This window comes from Fukomys damarensis, unplaced genomic scaffold, assembly GCF_012274545.1.
Source record: "Fukomys damarensis isolate Sample0158 unplaced genomic scaffold, DMR_v1.0_HiC HiC_scaffold_22, whole genome shotgun sequence".
Lineage (NCBI taxonomy): Eukaryota > Metazoa > Chordata > Mammalia > Rodentia > Bathyergidae > Fukomys > Fukomys damarensis.
The window spans coordinates 27,847,527-27,867,140 of NW_022900934.1; the positions used below are offsets into that span (position 1 = coordinate 27,847,527).

At 48.8% G+C, this 19,614-nt stretch overlaps 1 protein-coding gene across 1 annotated transcript in view; it reads right to left on the reverse strand.

The window, feature by feature from the left end:
* Positions 1-12,289: 12,289 nt before the first annotated feature.
* LOC104854434 (angiopoietin-4) overlaps positions 12,290-19,614 on the reverse strand; it is a 24,893-nt gene continuing 17,568 nt past the window's right edge. Inside the window, exons 7-10 of the mRNA XM_010612917.2 lie at positions 17,431-17,532; positions 15,726-15,892; positions 13,380-13,513; positions 12,290-12,657 (exon numbers count right to left, since the gene is read on the reverse strand). Coding sequence (XP_010611219.1) covers positions 12,476-12,657; positions 13,380-13,513; positions 15,726-15,892; positions 17,431-17,532 — 585 coding nt within the window. The 3' untranslated portion in view covers positions 12,290-12,475. The remainder of the gene's footprint in view (positions 12,658-13,379; positions 13,514-15,725; positions 15,893-17,430; positions 17,533-19,614) is intronic.

Here is a 19,614-nt window from a genome sequence, read left to right on the forward strand (position 1 = left end):
AGAAATCCAATTAATAGCAACAACTATGCCACCTTAACTATAGTAATAAAATAAGCAACAACAATAAAGTATAATTGGATATTGACAAATTTAATAATGGTATCACCTTAATGGTACTCTAGTGTACCTAATAATGTTACCACCTTTGAATAGAGAGCTATGATTATAGTATGAACATTAAGACCAACCAAATATTTACTTACTATTGAACTACAGTAAATCTCTACTAGATGGAACAACTTTACCTCCACTAACAATGGAAATATATTCAACAGTAATAGTGTAAAGTTCACTAGCCATCTAGAAATCCATAAAGCTTAACAGTTATACTAGTAAAGGTAGAGGGATTTTGGAACTAGAAGATGAGAAAAGTAAAATTTGAAAAATTAATTAGTGCAATACAAAGAGTATAAAAAAATGAGATAGGGGATCCTACTGGTGAGTAAATGGACATTAATAGTGTTAGAAAGCAGTTGCAGGAAAGAACAAATAAGAAAAAGAAAAAATGAAAACAGATCAAATTATAGGAAATAAAAGAAAGATAAGGCAGAGGAAAGAAAAGTTGAAAGGGGGAAAGAGAAAAAAATCTAAAGAAAATAGGACAAAAGAAGACAGAAACCCCTCAAATCTTCAGAAATACTGACGAAAGAGAAAAATAATTGAAAATAGACCAGGGATTTAACTCAGTTGTTCCACCACTCGCCTCACAGGTACAAGTCCCCAGTTCGATCTGCAGTAAAAAAAAAAAAAAAAAAAAAAAAAAAAAAAAAAAGATTGAGCCAAAGCAAAAATTTCTCTTGCTTTTCTTTGGTCCCAGGGATCAAAATTGGGTCCTTGTGCTTGGGAGGCAGGTGGCACCACCGAGCTAAATCCCTTGCTCCCTCTTGCATTTTTGAATCAATGATTTCTTTCCAGGGTCTGCAGTCTTAGAAAATAGCCAGTAACAATTTTCTCCATTTAGCTTTAAGGCCTGTGGCTTTACAAGGTGCTGGTCCCCAGTCAGAGCCCACTGGGTCCACTCACTCCAGAATATGGTAACTGTCTAAGCCTAAGATGTGGTAGATGTGAAGCTCATGTGGTAGATGGGAAAAGTGATCAGTGCTCTGATCTCCACTGGATGTAGGCTGTGGGGCTGGGGCAGGGTTGCAAGTGGACTGTTGAACTTAATATCAACACTCGTGGAGTTGGGTTGCTCCCTGTTAGGGCAAGGTCTGTGTCATTCCCTCCCTGAACTTATACTCTTTGGGGGATCTGTATCTGGCCCACATCTCTGTGCAGATTTCCTGTGGTTGTCCCTCATTCTGTCACTTTGGGAGTATAATACTGGTGTTCTTAAAGCTGCCAGCCAGGTCTGTACTCTCTCTCTCTGGGTTTGCCTGTCCTCCACGCTTACTGTATCTCTTGGGGCACTGTCTTCATTCAGGATCAGTCCCCACCTGTGCTACCCCATGCCAAGGGAAAGCAAAGCATAGAGATAGTTTGGAGTTGGCAGACAGGTGTGCTGTGTGTGTGGCACCCTGTGTGCTTGCATCACAGGCCTCACTGTATTTCAATCATAAAGATACTCATGCAGGAGGACTTTCAGAACTTCAGAAGGTGGCAAGAATGATGGGATAAGTGCATTTGAAGTGCATGTGGGCAGTATTTTGCAGGGGATTAATGGCAAAGTATCTTTTAATATAATAATCTATTTATGTAAACATTCACTATATATTTTGATCACCCTTTGTATTTTTGAGAGTGTGTCAGAAGCATGTGCTATGTAGGGATTGGCCGAGATCCTTGCCCTCCTGTGTGGTTCTGAGAAATGCTCCATTCCTCCACCATCACCGCCACCAGCTTTGGGTACAGTAAGTTGGGTACAGCAAGCTGAGGGGAGGACTTTTTATTGCTCCAGAACTGGGAACCAGGAACCAAAGCTGGGAAGAAAGGTAGAAAATTCCCTTGGAGCTAGAAAAGGCTTGCTGAGGCCACAGGGAGGCTGTAGGGTGATAGGGAGGCCATCTCCTCAGGATCACTCAGAGGGAATCCTGGGAGTTAGGGGTTAAAGGTCTGGGGCAGCGGGCAGTGGCGCTGTGGCTTTTCCTCTCCTCACAACCCTCCAAAGCTAGGGAGGAGACACACAGGAAGCCCTCACACAGAGCATCAGGGCTGCCCCAGAGGGATATAAACCTGCAGTCACTGACCTGTGGCTCTGCTGCTTCCTACACCTCTCAGCAGAGACAGGTGACCAGGAGAGAGGGGCAAAGCCAAGAGGGGAGACAGCAGCAGGAGAGCAGGCCTGTCCTTCCCAGCAGGCTTGAGGGGATGTCAGGGGCCAGGACCTCTAAGAGGAGCTGGACTTGGGGGCCTGTGCAGCTGCCTTGCAGGGGTCCATAGCTGTCAGGTGCCCAGCAGTGAGAGGCAAAGTGTCAGAAAGTGGCCAGGTCTCAAAGGGAGACAAGAAAGGCAGAGCATCTCCTTGGAAGAAGCAACAGGGCAAACACTAATCTCTCCATGTTTGTGCCCTACCAGGGCCAGCTCTTCAGTGAGCTGGTCATGCACCTTGCTCCCCTTGGCCCTTCAAGCCAGCAGAGGCAAAGTGTAGACCACTGGGGGTGGAGGCGGAGAGTCAGAAAATGACCACATATCTTTGAGTGGCAGGAAAATCCAGGGCAGCTCCTTAAAGGAAGCAACCACTAAGCCCTCCATGTTTGTGCTCCACCAAGGCCATTGTTTAGTAAACTGCTTACACACCCTCCTCCCCTGAGCCCTTGGGCCTTCTTTAAATTGGTAGAGGGTGGTCCCCACCCAAGCCTGACCAGATTCTCTCTCCTGTGGGTTGACCCGGAAGTAACAGGACGCATAAGGATGGTGTTGTGGTTTGGATCTGGAACGTTACCCTGAGGCTCCTGAGTGGAAGGCCTGGTCTGCAATGCAGCATTCAGAGGTTAGGCTTTGGGAAGTGATTGGATCCTATGGCCCTGACTACTGAATGAATCCACTGATGGCTCACAGCTGGTGGACCACTGGGCAGTGATGGAAACTTCGAAGCTGAGACTTAGTTGAAGGGAGTGGTCCCATGGACATGACTTTGAGGACTTCCTATCTTCTTTCTCTCTCTCTCTCTCTCTCTCTCTCTCTCTCTCTCCCTCCTGTCCCCATGGAGTGAGCTACTTTGCTACGCCACACGATCCTCTCTCTCTCTCTCTCTCTCTCTCTCTCTCTCTCTCTCTCTCTCTCTCTTTCTCTCTCTCTCTCTCCCTCCTGTCCCCATGGAGTGAGCTACTTTGCTACGCCACATGATCCCTGCATGATGCTCTGCCTCACCATGAGCCCAGAAGCAACAGAGCCAAGTGACTATGGACTGAAAACACTAAAACCATGAGCCAAAGCAGTCCTTTCCTCTTACAAGTTCTCAGGCATTATGTCCCAGTGATAGACAGCTGCCTGACGCAGGTGGGGCTGTAGTGGAGGTGAAGCAGGCTCTCTGCCTAGACCTGGCCAGGGTTTCTTTCTCCCCTTTTCCTGGGATGCATCCTGCTGGCTCCCAAATCTGGATGTTCTAAGCTGCTGTCTCTGGATGTTCTAAGCTGCTCCCACCTCCCCATCCTGTTGAGAATCCTGCTTTTGTCACTTAAGACCCAGCAGCATGACTGATGCATGAAGCCCACAAGGGGTATGCAGCAACTGCCAAGCCCCTGGGCCTCAGCCAGGCAGTGGGCAAGGTGGCAGTCCCTCGATTCTCCTAGGGAACAGGAACTGCTAGAGGACACATTTCAGTTTACAAAAGGATATCTCTGCCAGGGGCCTGAGGGCCAGAGAAAGTGTGACTGTGTTGGAGGGATTCCTAGGGCCCAAGAGAGAGCCACCTCAGTAGAAATTAACAGGGTGAGGTCTTCCTACCTACACCCTGATTGTGGATTGAAGAGGCAAAATAGCATGCATTGTGTTACACAGAGCAGTAGGGGCAGGGATCGTATCAATCTACTCCACACTGCTGTCCTAGAGAATTTGTTCAGGTCTTTCTCTGCATTAGGCAGAGCCTGGACCATGGACCGAGCCACCCAGGGTCTCTGCTCCTTTGGAACTCATAGCCTGTGGGGAAGCTGAGGCCACAGAAGTGATAACACACAGGTGGTTGGATCAGGAGCTTCAAAACTAGGACTAAGTAAAACTTATAATGCTACAAGAAGAGCTAAAAAGTCACTCAGCCAGACCTCGGGAGTTTGTGTGGGTTCTGTGAGGCTGGAAGGGGTGGTGTATTCTCCAAAAGATGCCCCCAGGTTGAAAGGAGATCTTTAGACCAAGCATACCTGTCACAGAATGATGGCTCCACATGCTGGAGACCCTCCCCATCCTCAGAGAATGTTAGTGTGAGCACATGTGGGATGCACCTTGTCTTGCAAGCTGGATCACTGGCTAAGCAGGTGGTCTGGTTCAAACTTGGCCCGACCCTCAAGCTTTCTTGCCAGGACAATTGGCTAGGGTGCCCTTTAGTGCCTTGAGGTTGTACTGCCACTTCTGACTTTCTGAATTTTCATGTTCTGGGTCCAGCCTCTGATCAGGCCTCCACAGCTCATCAGAAAAGAACGGTCATACCCCAAGGTCACAGGTGTAGGAACTTGAATGCTCACTTTGTAAATAATAAGTGACAATAGCTAGAGTTTGTATAGTGCTGCTCTGGAAAGATCCAAATTTGGTGGTTCTTAAGCTTGACTGTTCATCAGAGTCTTAGGCTGAGGTGTGTGCTTAGGACCCAGGAAGGTGCATTTTCAGAAGTCTAAATAAATGCAACTGGTATGTGGAAAGTGCTTTCCCTGCTCCCAACCTCCTTTCCTTGAGATCTGGTGCAGTGCTTGCACTGTGTGACACTGGCTCTAGCTAAGGGCTCACCCAGGAAGGGACAATTAGCCCATCTCTCTTGAGGCTGTGATGGCAGACAAAGTTCTGGGCTGGCTTCCTGACATAAGGACATATGCAGGTGGGGAGGGTGGGCCATTCAGGGCACATGCCTTCCCTAAATAAGAGTCAAAAGTCACAAGCAGGCAGGAGCAGCCACTTCCCCTTGTTTTGCTGACAGAGTTGCACCCTGTCACACTGCTCAGCTGTAGACTTCACATGCAGCCATCTCCACTCTGACATACCTTGCCAGGGATTAGGCAATAAGAGAATTAGTGCCTTTGACTGGGCGGCATTTGGTTCAAATAGAGGCGTCAGTCTTAGCAAGAGTGGGTCTTGGGATTTTTGCTTAATAGGTGTATATGTGTGTTTGTGTATGTGCCTGTTTTTCACCTTTCAGATTGAGCAAGATATAGAGCACAGCTGGTTGGTAGCTGCTCGGTGCCATGTTAGGGAAGAATGGAGGCCACACAGCAGCAGCAGAGCCAGGAGATACAGGTTCCAGAAGGAGCCATCTATGCCCTTGAATCTGCTCCTGGGCACCCATCATTCTATTCTCTCAAGTGATTTCTGACCAATTCAGAGGAGAGAGAGAGAGAGAGAGAGAGAGAGAGAGAGAGAGACAGACAGACAGAGAGAGAGAGAGAGAGGGAGGGAGCAAACAAGTCAGTTGCAAGGAAAGAAGCAACAATCAGAAATCTCATGAACTCCATAGTTTCTGATGCCTTCCAGTCCCTTCTAAGGCTTGACTTGCACCACAGCTCCAAAGAGAATCATTCTGCCACTTGAGTTAATTTTCTGTTGTCAACTTATAATCAAAAATGGGTGTTGCCTGTTGAGCAGGAAACAAATCCTGGTGAAGCAGCTCTCCTTCTGCAGGGTAGAGGAACCTGGAATACAAACCACCCACCCTGACTGGCATAGCACATGGAAGAAACCCTGGGTTCCATGGAGCACAATTTGAAAATCCCTAGGTCTTTTTGCATCTCGGGTGGGTCCAGGTTTCCATTATGGACCTCTCCCAGGGCAGACAAATGCGTCTAAGGAAAAGCATCTGAGCTCTAACTGCAAATGCCTGAGTTTCTTGGGCTGTCAGATTGGATAGCACCTCATGTAACTTCTTTTAGCAACTCTTACCCATAGTCACAACCGTCCTGCCCCAGTTAAAATGCCAGTTGGCACTATATGTATTCCTTGCATGGCTGCAGAAGCTGGAGAGGCCTGAATGACATCTGAATCACTCACCTTTCCCCCAGTACCCTGAATCCATTGCTGTTCATTTCATGATAAGCATGCCAGGCTTCTCAGTTGACAAAGTGATGCAGGCAGTGACAGCTCTGAATATGTGCATCAGCCCAAGGTTGGAGGACCCATCCATGCAGTCACTCATTTGTTCTTTCCTCAAAGTGCTATTCTTTAGTGAAAGGGTTCTTTTTTATTTTAAACGATGGAGTCTTGTTATGATGCCCAGGCTGGCCTCAAACTCCTGGGCTCAAGTGATCGTCCTACCTCAACCTCCTGAGCAGGGGAGACTACAGATGTGTGACACTGTGTGCAGCAAAGCAGGGTGCTCAACCTTAAATTGCATTAGAGTCACCTGGAGGGCTTGTGATTGCCAAGTCTCACCCAGAGTTGCCAACTCAGTGGGTCTGGGAGGACCTGGGAATCTGCATTACTAGTAGATCTCTAAGATGCTCAGGCTACTGCTCCTGGGCCCACACTTTCAGAACCCCTGGTGGGGAGCACAGTGAAAAGCCAGACTGCTTGGGTTCACATCCAAGCTGTGCCCCTTACCCTTGCCTATGTGACCACGAGCCAGCTCTGATCTCTCTCTGCCTCCATTTCTCCATTTGTAAAACAAGAATCGTACTGGCCAGCCTCACAGGCAGCATGTGAGGAGCTGGGCACAGCTGAGTTAAGGGGTCTCAGAGACATCAGTCACTCCACCACCTGCCCGGCCTCCACTGATGTCTGTGACTCTGAGATTCCTTTGACAATCAGGGTGGAGCTGTTCATTTTGATGCTCACAGTTTTTTGGGGTCGGGTTTCTTCATAACTGGGCTGTGATCAGTGATGATCACACGAGAATATTGCTGGTCATGGTGACCTGAGGATTTCACATAGTTGGCCTGAGGACTCCCTGGGGTGAGAAGGACGGGGAGGACAGGAAAAGACCACTGTCCCTTTACGCATGGCAGGGAGACTGAGTTGAGCCAGGCCCCTCTCTGGTCCCTGCTCTGTCCCCAGAAAGGAGCCAGAACCATGCCAGAGGGCTTCACGCAGAGCCCTGGGCAGCACATCCTGCAATCCCTTCCTGGCGGAGGAGACAAATCTCACCGATGACCAAGGGAAATAAACAATAGCTGGACACCCACATGCTCACTCAGACCATCACATCTGAAAGGTTGCTGCCACTGCTGTGGGCTGACACAGAGGAGCCTTCTGTGTCCCTGCCTAGGGGAAAGATTGCACCATCCCCAGCAGGAGGTGGCTGTGGAGACCGAACCTGGTTTGAAGATTCCCACGAATGCAGGGTCAGAGGTGTCCATCCCGCTGGGCTCTCTTCAGCATCGGGTTGGAGTCCTAACAGGCCATACAGCCTCTTGTTAGTGCCTCATGGGTGCCCCTTTATCCTCCACACAGGGCACAGGCCTTCCTGAGGCCTAACTGAGCATCCTCCGTGCTGAGCTAAGGCTACTCTCTCCTGCTGTGTTCAACTGACCTTAACCAAGGCAGGAAACTGACCACTTGAACCCAGCAGGCTGCCCAGGACTGGTTAGCTCTTCTGTGTTTCTATCAGTCCCATCCTGCCTGGACAGACAGGGCACAGCAGTAAAGCTGTGTACGATCAGAGGATGAAGTACCAGTCAGGTTGGATCAACAACTGGTAATGAGAGGTGCTGTCTCCTCTTGTTTTTAATAAGCAGTCTTGGGCAATCCTGAGGGTCAGCACTGCACAGGAAATCTCCAGGCTTTGTGGCTCTTGGGGAGCCTGTAAAAGCTTTTGTTTTAACCAGGTGTGGTAGTGCCAGTCTGTAATCTCAGCTGCTCAGCGAATCAAAGGTGTGAGGAACGCTTGGGCAACTTAGTGACACCTGTCTTAAAATAAAAGTTAAAGAGGTGAGAACATAGATCAATGTTCTTTATTTTCAACCTTTAGTATCATTAAAGAAAGACACAAACACCAACAAAATCCTTCTGCTTCCTCTGAACAGGACATCAGCAGCAGGTGGGAGCCTGGCAGGGCACCTCCAGCCAATCAGGGTGCTCAGTGTCCCAAGGGAGGGAAAGCAATTCCCCTGATCCAAACCCAGGAGGCCCTGCTAGCCCCGGGGAGGAAATGAGCACCGGGATCCCAGGACAGGTGGGGAAAGTGTCCTCAGGAAGCCAAGAGCTCATGATTCCCCAAGACTAGACTCTTGAGAAAGGTCCTGACAGTTCAGGTCTGTTCCATGAATATCCTGCTTCACTGTGGTGAGCAGAGCTCAGGAATTAGGACTCAGTTCCAGTTCCCACTTAGCTTCTAACCCTGACCACTGGCAAAGCATCTTGTCATCCCCATGACTCAGTTTGCTCATCCAAGAATCAAAAGCTTAGTCTTCATATGGGGTTTTGGAGTTTCTTTTCAGCTTTCCCCAAGATGAAAGGTTATATGGGGCAGAAGCTCAATTCATGAGGCAGCCAGGACTAGACTGGGTGAGGCTGAGGACTTGTGCCTGCTCCCTTTGGTCCTTTTCCCAGATAGGGCCTGAGGACCCTCCAAAGTGCCCAGTGCTGAGGGCAGGAGGAGAGGAGATATAGGATTTGGAGCAGGCATCCTACTGGCTGTGGGGGAGGCAGCCTGGGTTCACATTCAACCTAACCTCTCTGAGTCTCAGTTTCACTTTCTGAAAACTGGGGCTGATAATGTCTTCAGACATTGTTCTGAAGGTTCAGAGCACTGTCGTGTGCACTCGGGCAGGCGGCAGGTGCCCTGCAGTGGGACAGCTGTGAGCAGTTGCAGAGCTCACACAGCGGTCACACTGTCACAGCAGAGGTGGGTAGATCACATTAACTTATCTTACTGACAAAAAAACAGAGAAGGTAAGTAAGCTTCCCAGGCTCACACAGCTCCACATGGCAAGCTGCGGTGCAAATCCAGGCAGCCTCAGAAACTGGTAGTTTTAGTGTTAGTATTGTAGGTCCTGGGGAGAACCTAGATCCTTCAATAGGTCCAACCTAGGCAACTTCATCACTTCAGAAAATGACAGGAAGTATTGGAACAGGATGAGCTGTCCGAGGAGAGGAAACCTGCCCCCTATCAGGCCAGTAGGCACAGTGATCACCTGGAAGGGGTTGGCTACCTGTCAGCTGACACGTATAGGGGATTGAGAGAGGGGTGACAGAGTGTTGGGGATGCTGCCACCCCAGGCAGAGGGAGCATCTCCAGGGCTCTGTTCTGGCTTTGCCTGTCTGCACAGGCTCTCTGGCCTCAAATCCTAGTGCCAGGAGAGGATCCTGGATGCAGGTTATTATCCAATTCTGGACATCCTCAGGCAAGAGCCCCCCTCTCTGCCTCCAGGCCTCAGTTTCTCCATCTGTCAAATTGATGTCGAAATTCTGTTTCTAAATGTCTGACGGTCATCTACCCATCCATCTCTCCCTCCAGTATTTCATGAGTACCTACTGTATGCCAGGCACTTTTCTGAACTCCAGATATATAGAGTAAAAATGAGAAATAAAAACCTCTCTCCTACTTTTATTTCACTAATAAATTAACAAAGTTAAGAGGCAAGTCCCAGCTCTGCAGGGATATTTTAAAAAGGTACATGGAGGTGAAAACTTCCTTGGGATTTTACCTCATTGACAAAAGATTCTCCAGGATGTAGTGTCTGTTCAATGAATGAACCAAGGGGACTTACTTTGCTGCACCACAACTGAACCTGAGGTCCCTGAGTCCTCTCTTTCCCCCAAATTGTGTTCTAAAGAGAGCTACCTCATGAAGCTAAACCCAAGGATACACCTCTCCTGGGCTTATAGGGAGGGACTCAACTTCTTTGTCCCTCTCCATCCCCTTCCCTCTGCTTCCACATGTAGGTCCTGGTCTGAAGCTCAGTTATGTTTTTTTTCTTTTTTCTTTCTTTTTTTCTTTTTCTTTTTGGAGACAGGGTCTCACTATGTAATTGAAACTGACCTGGACTCACTATGTAGCCCAGGCTGGTCTTGAACTCAGAGTGATCCTCCTGCCTCAGCCTCCTGAGTGCAGGGATTACAGGGGTGTGCCATCACGCCCGGCCCTGAAGCTCTGTTATGGAAGATTGGCCAGCAGGGGCAGGGACAGGACAGGCAATTCTCCAACTCACTTGCCAGGATGGTCCAGAGTCCAGACAGGACCTGGAGGACAGGGCAAGGGACACATTCTCCTCTGATTGACACTTGTTCTCTGCCCCCTGTCTGCTGAGGCTGAGGAAATCCTTGAACCTCCCTGAAGGGGTGGGGTCGGTCCCAGGGCAGCCTGCACTGCCACCTGTTGGCCAATCTCCTGTCCCAGCACAGGGAGTACTGAGGGGGACTAAGGGACACTGAAGGGAATCAAGCTGCAGATTTCCACCCCAAAGGGTCAGGAATCTGAGGGCACCCCAAGCCTGAAGGGCACAGAGGGAGGCACAGAAACATGTGGACCCCGGCCCCTCTTCTTCTGTTCCAGGTGATGGGCCTGAGTTTGCCAATGCCTGGGAGTTTGGGAGGTCACAGCAGCACCAGGGAAGTGAGTGACAGCTGTCTTAGTCCCATCCCTTTTCTCCACACTAGGGATGCTGTCTGGATAGGTGTCCCCAGGGGCCTGCCTGTCAAAGGCTTGGTCCCCACTGGGAGGAGGAACCCTGAGGAGGTGGGGCCTAGTGGAGGTGCCTAGGTCACTGGGCTGTGCCCTGAAGGTCACTGAGACCCTGATCCTCTTCTCCTTTTGTTTCCTGACCATGAGGTGAGCAGTTTTGCTTGGCCAAGGGCTCCCTGCTGTTGCCATCCAGCACCCACATTAGAGGCACAGAGCACTGGGTCCATGCAATTAGGACGTAATCTGTAGAACCATGAGCCAAGCACAACTTTTCTCTTATATGTTTATTATCTCAGGTAATTTTGAGGAAACTGAGGCTCAGAGAAGTGAGGGTATTGGCCCAAGTCTGCACAGCAAGGATCCACGTGGGATACAAACCAGGGTCTCAGCTCCTATTGCTGGACCCGAGCCCACCTGGTGGTCTGTGCCTCTCCCTTCTGACACCGGCCTGGTGGCCGTCACAAGTTCACAGCTGCTGCTTAAAGCCATACCTGGCTCAGGGCCCAAGGACCCCTGAGAATGGACCCTAAATGGTCTGCAAGGGCAGATGAATGTCAGCCTGAAGAAAGGTATTTTAAATGTCAAATCCACAGGGCTGATATGTATGTAATAGAGGGCAGCCCTATAAACAAGATTTGGGAAACCCCAAAATAAAGTGAGCAAAATAAAAATAAAGTCAAATTAAAAATCAAGCATTTAAAATAAATTGAATTAAAAACTAAATAAAAATAATTTAAGTCAACAATCGTAATAGAAAATAGCATTCATAAACAAAAATAATTCCATAAAATTTAAAAATAAAAATCTATATAAAATAAACATAAAAATAAAATAAAATTATATTTACAAAGCATACTGAAAGGAATTTCATTTAAATGAAAAATTTAAAACTTTAAAATAGCATTAAAATGCTTAAGTGAAATAAATGTTAGAAATTTAAAAGTGAGTGAAAAGATGTGTAAGAATTAAGTAAGAAAAGCCAGCAATTTGTAACCATTTTAAAAATAAAGACAGGATTGTGAAATCTAATCAACACATAACAAAAGGTGGCTCTGGTCAGACGTGTTGACAGTGTGCTGTGCAGGAGGGGCCCAGCTTTGATCAGAGACTGGCTGGAGGAGTGAGCTAGGCAGAGGACAGCAGTGCAAGCCCCAAACACGTATATCCGCCTGGTGCCTCCAGGCATTGGGCACGGAGGGCACAGTGTTAGGCACCCTACGGTTTTACCCCAAAGCAGCTGTCACATCACAGTTTGCAACACACACACACACACACACACACACACACACACACACACTCACACACTGCATCACACTCACACACACACACACACACTCACACACACACTCACACACACACACACACACACTCCCACACACACTCCCACACACACTCACACACTGCATCCTCCATTCCCACCTCCACCCTTGGAAGTCCACGTTCATATGGAGTGAACAGAAGCTCATAGACGGTGGGCCTCTACGGCAGTCACTCAGCCCTTGGGACCACTCCATCCATAGAATCGGGACTCTTCTCCAAACGGCCTTCTTTCACAAGTCAGATCAGTTGAGGACATTCACAGAGGGTCAAAGCCATGTATGACAACAGACTTTAATGTTTTAAACACTGGAAAAGCCAATCTCCTCTGATGCATCATCTACTGACATTCTAGTGTTTTGACAGGAGTCACACGCATGCTCTGCTTCACTTTCCGCAGCCTGTACGATGCAGATGCATCTCACTGTCCCCATAGACAACCTTGACAGTCTCTGCGCACCACTAGCTGCTGTCTTGGGGCTGCATCACCATGTGTGCAGTCCGCATCATCATGCGGGAGGCGCGAAAGGTGTAGCTGGGCCTGTGGACAGAGTGGTGCCAGAGCAGGCCATCGATCCTGAGCTGGCTGGTTGGGTAGTAGATGCCATTGAGGTTGGAGGAGCCACACTTGTCAAACCACCATCCTGTGGAAGAGAGGGACCCTGACTGATCAGGGCTGTTGCCACCTTGGTGAACCAGGGGCTTGAGAAGTGGGCGGGGGACAACCCTGTGCTCAGCAATGGCCTCTAGAGTGCAGTAGTGGGCTCTGGCTCCTACTCCAGGCCCCTCTCACCTCCTTGCCTCCTCCCAGCTCTGCTTTCTATGTCCCTCCCTCTCTGTCCTTCCACTCTTCGGACTCCTTCACAGCACTGTGTCACCTTCCCTTGGTATCTGGCAGCCTCTGTCTCTCTCTGTGTGAGTCTCTCTCTCTCTTTCTCTCTGTTGGCAGTCTCTGGGCATGTATCATGCCATGTGCCTCTCTCTGGCTGAAATCATCCTTCCCTGCTGTCTGTCTGTCTCTGTCTGTCCAGGATTTCTGTCTCAATGCACCCAGTCCTCCCCTGGCTGTGCTGAGGGCTGCACTTCCTCTCCAGCTCTCCCTCTGCCTCCCCTGTCCCAGTGCAGCTCTGTCTCCACTGCTCTCATTTCTGTGAGCCTCTGTCTTTCTCTGCCCCCATCTGTTCCTGTCTCTGTCCTCCCTGCTCTGTCTCTGACTCATCCCATCTCCCACTCTCTGACTTCTGCCTGAGCCAGAGTTGGTGGGGAGCTGTTCCTTGGCCTTTCCTTGATGCCAGGAGTAGAAGAAGCGTTGGCCTGAAGGAGACTTTAGAACCCAGCAGGGAAGGTAGCACTGACCCGAACTCACCTCCAGACATAATCTCTGCACAGCTGCAGAAGGAGCAGTTGTCGTGGTCTGCATCATGGGTGCTGAAGTTGCCATCCTGTAGGACCCGGTGACCCCAACCCAATGCTGCACCACTGTGCTTATCCAGAAAAATCCTGGAGGCCAAATGGAGATTGAGATAGGAGAGGGGCACAGAGTCAGGTTGAGGCCATGCTGAGGAAGGGTTGCCTAGGCTGGTTGTCCCTCCTGTTGTGCTTGGAGGAGAGCCTCAGCCTGGGTGTGGTTCCATTTTCCTCAGAATCATTCTCCCTTGAGCCACCTCCCGGGAAAACAAAGCACCGAGTGTGTGTTGGACCCTCTTCATTTCACTGATCCTGGGTCTTGGAGAGGTGTAACAATGACCATAACAAGGACAGTAGCTGCCAGTTTTTTAGCTTCTACCATGGGACAGGCATTGTCCAAAGCCCTTTGCAGTGGTTGACTCATTTTTATCTAAGCCTCATAACATCCTTTCCAAGCAAGGAGATGGGATCCTAAGAATTTAAGGAACCCACCCAAGGTCTCAGGACTGAGGAAGGTCAGAGCCACATTCTGGCTGTGTGGCCTGATTAGGGACCCACATCCTACACCTTGGTTCCTTCACAGCTCCTCGTGTCCACTTATCTCTTCCAGGAAGCCCTCTGTGAGCACAGCAGCCCACACAGAGCTACATCCGGAAAACCCCAGCCCTGTGACTTGCACATCAGTGGGCAGGTGGTGAAGGGAGAGTTACATTCCTTGGCCAAGCTCTTCGGTCCTGACAGGCACAGCCAAGGCTGCCTGGTGCTGATGGCCATTAACCTGGATCCAAACCCCAGCTCTGCCACTTGGTGGCTGCATGGCCTTGGGAAGGCTGCCTCGCCTCCCTGAGCCTCAGTCTCTCCACATGTGAACATGGCAACCACAGTAATATTGACAATGGCCTTGTTTGTTGTGTGGTTTGGTTACACAGGTGTGTAGAGTATGCAGGTTAGTGAGTTCTAGGCACACTCAGGATTTGCTGTACCTTGGCTCCTGGCCCATAGGTGAGCCTGGCTGGGAGAGTGGAGAGAGGGGCTGTGCCTAAAGCAAGGAAGGGAGCTGGCTTGGGAACTGTTAATTTTTCATGGAGTGGAGGCAAATGGACTGCAGGTGTGGCCAGGGTAGCTCAAGAAAATGCAGTCCCCAGGTTCAGGCCTGAGAGATGTCCTGGGTGCAACCCAAGGGAATGTGAGGCTGCGTATGTGGCTGGCACTGCCCCCTCAGCTTTCACTCATGGGCTGTGTCTGTCTGAAGTGATGATGGACATGGCTTTGTGGCTTTTGATGGTCACAAGCAGCCATGAAGCCCCACTGTGCCCTTAAACATGCCACCCTGAGGTCTGGGGCCTGTGTGGCACCGCTCCTTGAAAAGAGCTGCCTGGCGAGGGGTACTTTGGAGGGGGACTGACAGGCTTCGCAACCACTATTATGGTTCTGGCCTCTCCTTATGGCCATTAAGGGGTCCTCTGAGGGGATGTCCTCCCCTCCCCCTTGGGAGCCACAATGGTCCTGTGACCTTTGAGGGCCCCCTGTCATGGACCAGGACACCCCCACTGACTCACTGTTCAGATGCACTGTAAGCACTTTTATGGCTCAGGCCTGAAGAAGCCAAAAGTGAAACATATCACTTGTGTTATCCACATAAGCACACAGACTTCATGTCTGTTTTGTGACTTCCGGGGACAGTTTCCTGGGCTGGAGTGCAGATATGTGTGGTATTGAGAAATTGAGGTTACACTGAATGACCCACGGTGGCTCAAAGGATCTGCCCTTGGATCCAGGGTTTTGGGTGTGTTTCCCTGAGAGGGCTTTCTTGAGGTACATGTGAACATCCATCTGTGTATGAAGCGTGCTCATTTGGGTAGCTACGTACTTGTGTATGTGTGGGTATCCAGGGGTGTGGGGTGCTCTTGTGAGAGCCGCCACAGTGGCAGAGATGGTCCATGTCTCCTGCCTACCATCCTAGGGATGTTATTACCACAGGCCAGGACGCAGCACAGAGAGGACAAGCCACTTCTTTCTTCTGAGTCTTTGTGAATGACTGACCTGGGTGACTGCCCTTGGAGGCCTGTTCCTGCTCTAGGGATGGTGGCATAGGTCAATTCTTCACTCCACCCAATGGGCAGGGCATGCTGAGTGCCATCTGTCCACCTCTGGATCCTGTGACAGGCTTCCAAATGGGGGACAGATGGTCAAAAGTGGAGACACCCAGGGACTGAGCATTGATGCAGACTGCAGGCACTAGCCTGGAGCCCCAGCCCACCCATCATGGACCCCAGGCCACCCACTGGCTGGGCCCTGAGCCCACCTGTAAAACTGCTCCTCGCTGTCCAGCTGGAAATACCCAAAGTTGGCATAGAATGTGTTGCCTTCCCAGTCTTCTACCTCCACACGCAGAGAGTGAATTGCCCTGCTGGTGAGCTGGTGCACCACCTCATTGCCCAGCCAGTGCTCCCCTGCTGGGTCGCCGAAGCCCTAGGGGATGAGGGAAGGACAGAGTGGTTGGCATGCCCTGGAGGGTGGCTATGTCCCTCCTAAGCAATGGGACTGGGGATGGCTCCAAAGCCACTTATCCCGAACTGCTGCCACAGTGAGCATTATGAGCAGTCTGGGGTGAAGGACCCACACCTCCCACAGGAAAAAGGCTAACAAAATTTTAAATGTAAAACACCTTTAAAAATAATTGAAATCAAATTTCACCGAAGTCCAAAAGCGGAGGAAACTAATCTGTGATGATTGAAACAAAAATAGTGACTACCTTTTGGGGGCTATTGACTGGGAGGGGGGATGAGGAAGGTTCTGGGGTGCTGGAAGTTTGTACGTATATCTCTCATGGGATCACACGGGTGAGCACCTATGTGAAATTCCCTGATCCTTACACTTCATATTTGTACACATAAGCCTCAGTTAAAAAAATTATGGATTTTAATCAGCTACATATATTGTAGAGCAGACTTTGCTCAGGGACAGAGAAGCTGTTGCCAGATTTTGGCAGCATAAAAATGCATGAAAAGTGAAAAGCACATGGGGTGTCACCAGTGTCCAGATGAAAGAAATCCAAACATTTGGCAGAAGAATGATTAAGCATCAGGAACAGGGCACACCGAAGCCCTGCTCCCCATTGCTGGGGTGAGGTGCCTTTACTCGGTAAGGGTCAGTATCCAGCTTTCTTTTCTGCACTTCTGCATTTGACCTCTCAATTTTTTTCTGCATTTGACCTCTCAATTTTTTTTTGTCTTTTTTTTTTTTTTTGGTACCAGGGATTGAACTTCCTTGTGCATGTGAAGTAGGCAGCGGAACCACTGAGCTAAATCCCTGGCCCTTTCTTTGACATTTTGATCGTTCCTTAATGAACTCACTTGGTTAAAGCTCACCCTTAACTTAATTTGATATTTATATTTACATGTTTATCAAACAGAACAGCAAGCAGACAACCAAAATATTGCTATATGTCCTTGTGGGTGCCTTTCCCTATTTCTTTTAGCTTTGAAGAATTTCAAAGCATTTAAGTCAACCTTCCACAATTCTTTACTCAAAATGTACTTTAAATCACTAGAAGACAAGCATATAGCATTTCTCATCTTGAGAAAGGCACCTGGTCTCAAAACCAGCTATTTCATATTAAAGAATCTGTCCTGCCAATATGGTCACAGGTATATAAAAGGGGAAAGAAATTCACTTAAGGAGAGCCTGGGTGGGTGATTTTTTTTGTCAATTGCCTCCTTTATATCCTTTAAAAAAATGTAATCTTTTCCAAAGTTTGAAACAATGGATAAAATTTCATTCCTAGGATGTATGTCAGAAATTTCAAAAAGAGGGTCACTTTCAGGGGATGGGGTCCTGGAAAATGCATGGACACTGGGCAAATCTGACCAAGGGTAGGTGGCTTAGAGGGCTTGATTTATTTTTCTAGAAAAGAGTGAGGATAAACCAGCTCCCCTCCCCCTGCCAACACCCCAGCACCTGCACCAAACTTCAGCGTACAAAGCCCCTCCCCAGGGCAGCCGTGTCACCTGCTTGTATTCCTCCCAGTTCCTCTGGAAATCCACTGAGCCATCCTCACGGCGCTGGATGATGGTCCAGGCGCCTCCCTCAGGGTCCATCACACAGAACACCTGGGGGAGGAGGGATCAGCTGGAATCCCTGGACACAGCCAGAAGCCAGGTCCAGGGCAGCACAAGGGTGACTTGGCCAATGGACGCCCCACTCCCCAAAGAGCAAAAGTTCATCAATGTCATCAGAAAGATTCAGTCTCCAATGTCCCATCTTGTGATCATTTCCTAAGATGACAGGGCAGTGATGCTCTCCCAGACCCACTTTCTTCTCAGTTATAAAATAGGGGTATTCGTACCTTAACCTCCTTGTGCCTCAGTTTCCCTTCTGCAAGCTGGCATTACAGTGAGACTTAAATGAGATGGATCATGTGAATACTTAGAAGAGAGCCCAGCACACACCAGGAGAGAGGTGAATGAAGGCTTCCCACTCCTTACTATTGCAGGGCTGCTGGGAGGATTAAAGGGGATGGGCACAAAGGGCTTAGCCACAGTGTAGGAGCAGGAAATGCTATTACTGCTGTCCTTCAGGGCACAGTGGTTTGCTGAGCACCTAGTATGTGTGAGGCTCTGTTCAAATAACTAGAACTGCTCACATGGGTGAGACTAAAATAATCTTTTCTCTCAAAGAGCTTAGCATCTATCACATCTACATCTTTGAGCTCAACTTTTGTTCACACACTATTTTTATATCCAGTCAGTATGTGTTCAATATTCTATGAAAGCAGACTTGGTGCCTGGCCCTGTACTCGATGAATATTTGATGAATCTGAGACAAATCAAGCCTCAGGCTACCTTGGTCTGGAGGATGCTGTCATAGGGCAGGCAGAAAATTGAGTGTGAATATTAGGGTGGCTACAAGGAGGAGCCCTTGAGGAAGTGGCTTCCAAACAGGGCATTGAATAATGGTGTGTCTGCCAGAAAGAGATGAGTGGAATGACATTTTCAGGGGAGAGTGCAGCAGGAAGGAGGATGGGCTCCAAGGAAGGAAAGGTCAGCCGAGGGAGAAGCAGGACACCTGTTGTGGAGGTAGCAAGGTGTGCAGGAGGCTCAGAGGGGAACAGCTTTCTTCAGGCAAGTGAATCAAAGTAAAGCTGAGGGTTGAGCCCAGATTCTTTCACCCTTAGCCAGCTCTTGCCTCTCCATGAGTGTCCCCCAAATTTCTTCCATTCACACCTTCCCGAATTCCACCATAGCTACATTTCCTTAGTTTTTCCAAAGCAAAATTACTTTAAAAAATCAGATACAAATGTTTAAGTATCACATGGTTTCTCTCATTTGAGAAACCCAGAATATACTGTAAAGAGCAACACATACAGGATAGATCATAGGGGAGTAGAGAGATCTTTTTCAAATTAGAAGGGGAACAAGAGGTGGAGGGGGAGTGGGAAGGAAAAGAAAAAAGCTTTTAAAAAAGAGAATGGAAGAAAAAATAGAAATAGAGCTTTTTCAAATGGGAAGCATATCAATAGGTGGAGGGGTCAGGGAAAGTTGAGAGGGGAAGAGGAAAAAAAGATTTAATATGTGTTATATACATGTACAAACACCCCAGAATAAATGTAATCATTATGTATTACACACTAGAATATATAAGAAAGATAGTGTTCTTTCATATACTTAAATCAATGGAACTATATTTTACAAGGAAATCTTATCATTACCATAAATGGAGAAATAGTAAGGCTTGCTTTAATTCAGAGGATGATAAAAATAAATATAACGAAAACAAAATATGAAATTCTACCTAGGACCCGCGCGCTCGCCTGTGTCCGAGGCACGCAGAGAGGCTGAGTAATGTTGGAGCAAGAACAGGCATCTCTAGAATCCAGTCGAAGAGAAATTGAGTTGTGGATACATTTATTTGAGGGTCTCACTATGTAGTTGAGACTGACCTGAACTCACTGTGTAGCCCAGAGTGGTCTTGAACTCACAGCAATTCTCCTGCCTCATCCTCCCATGTGGTGAAATTACAGGTGTGCGCCACCATGCCCAGCTTTTGACAAGGAGCAGTTGGACTGAAGCAACTAAGAAAAGAACAGCCTTCTGCGATCACCCGGCGGCGTGCGCGCGAGCTCCCGGCCTGCGCGAGAGCTCCCGGCCTGCGCGACAACAGACCCAGGAAGGACCCAAGGACCCCAGAGGGGG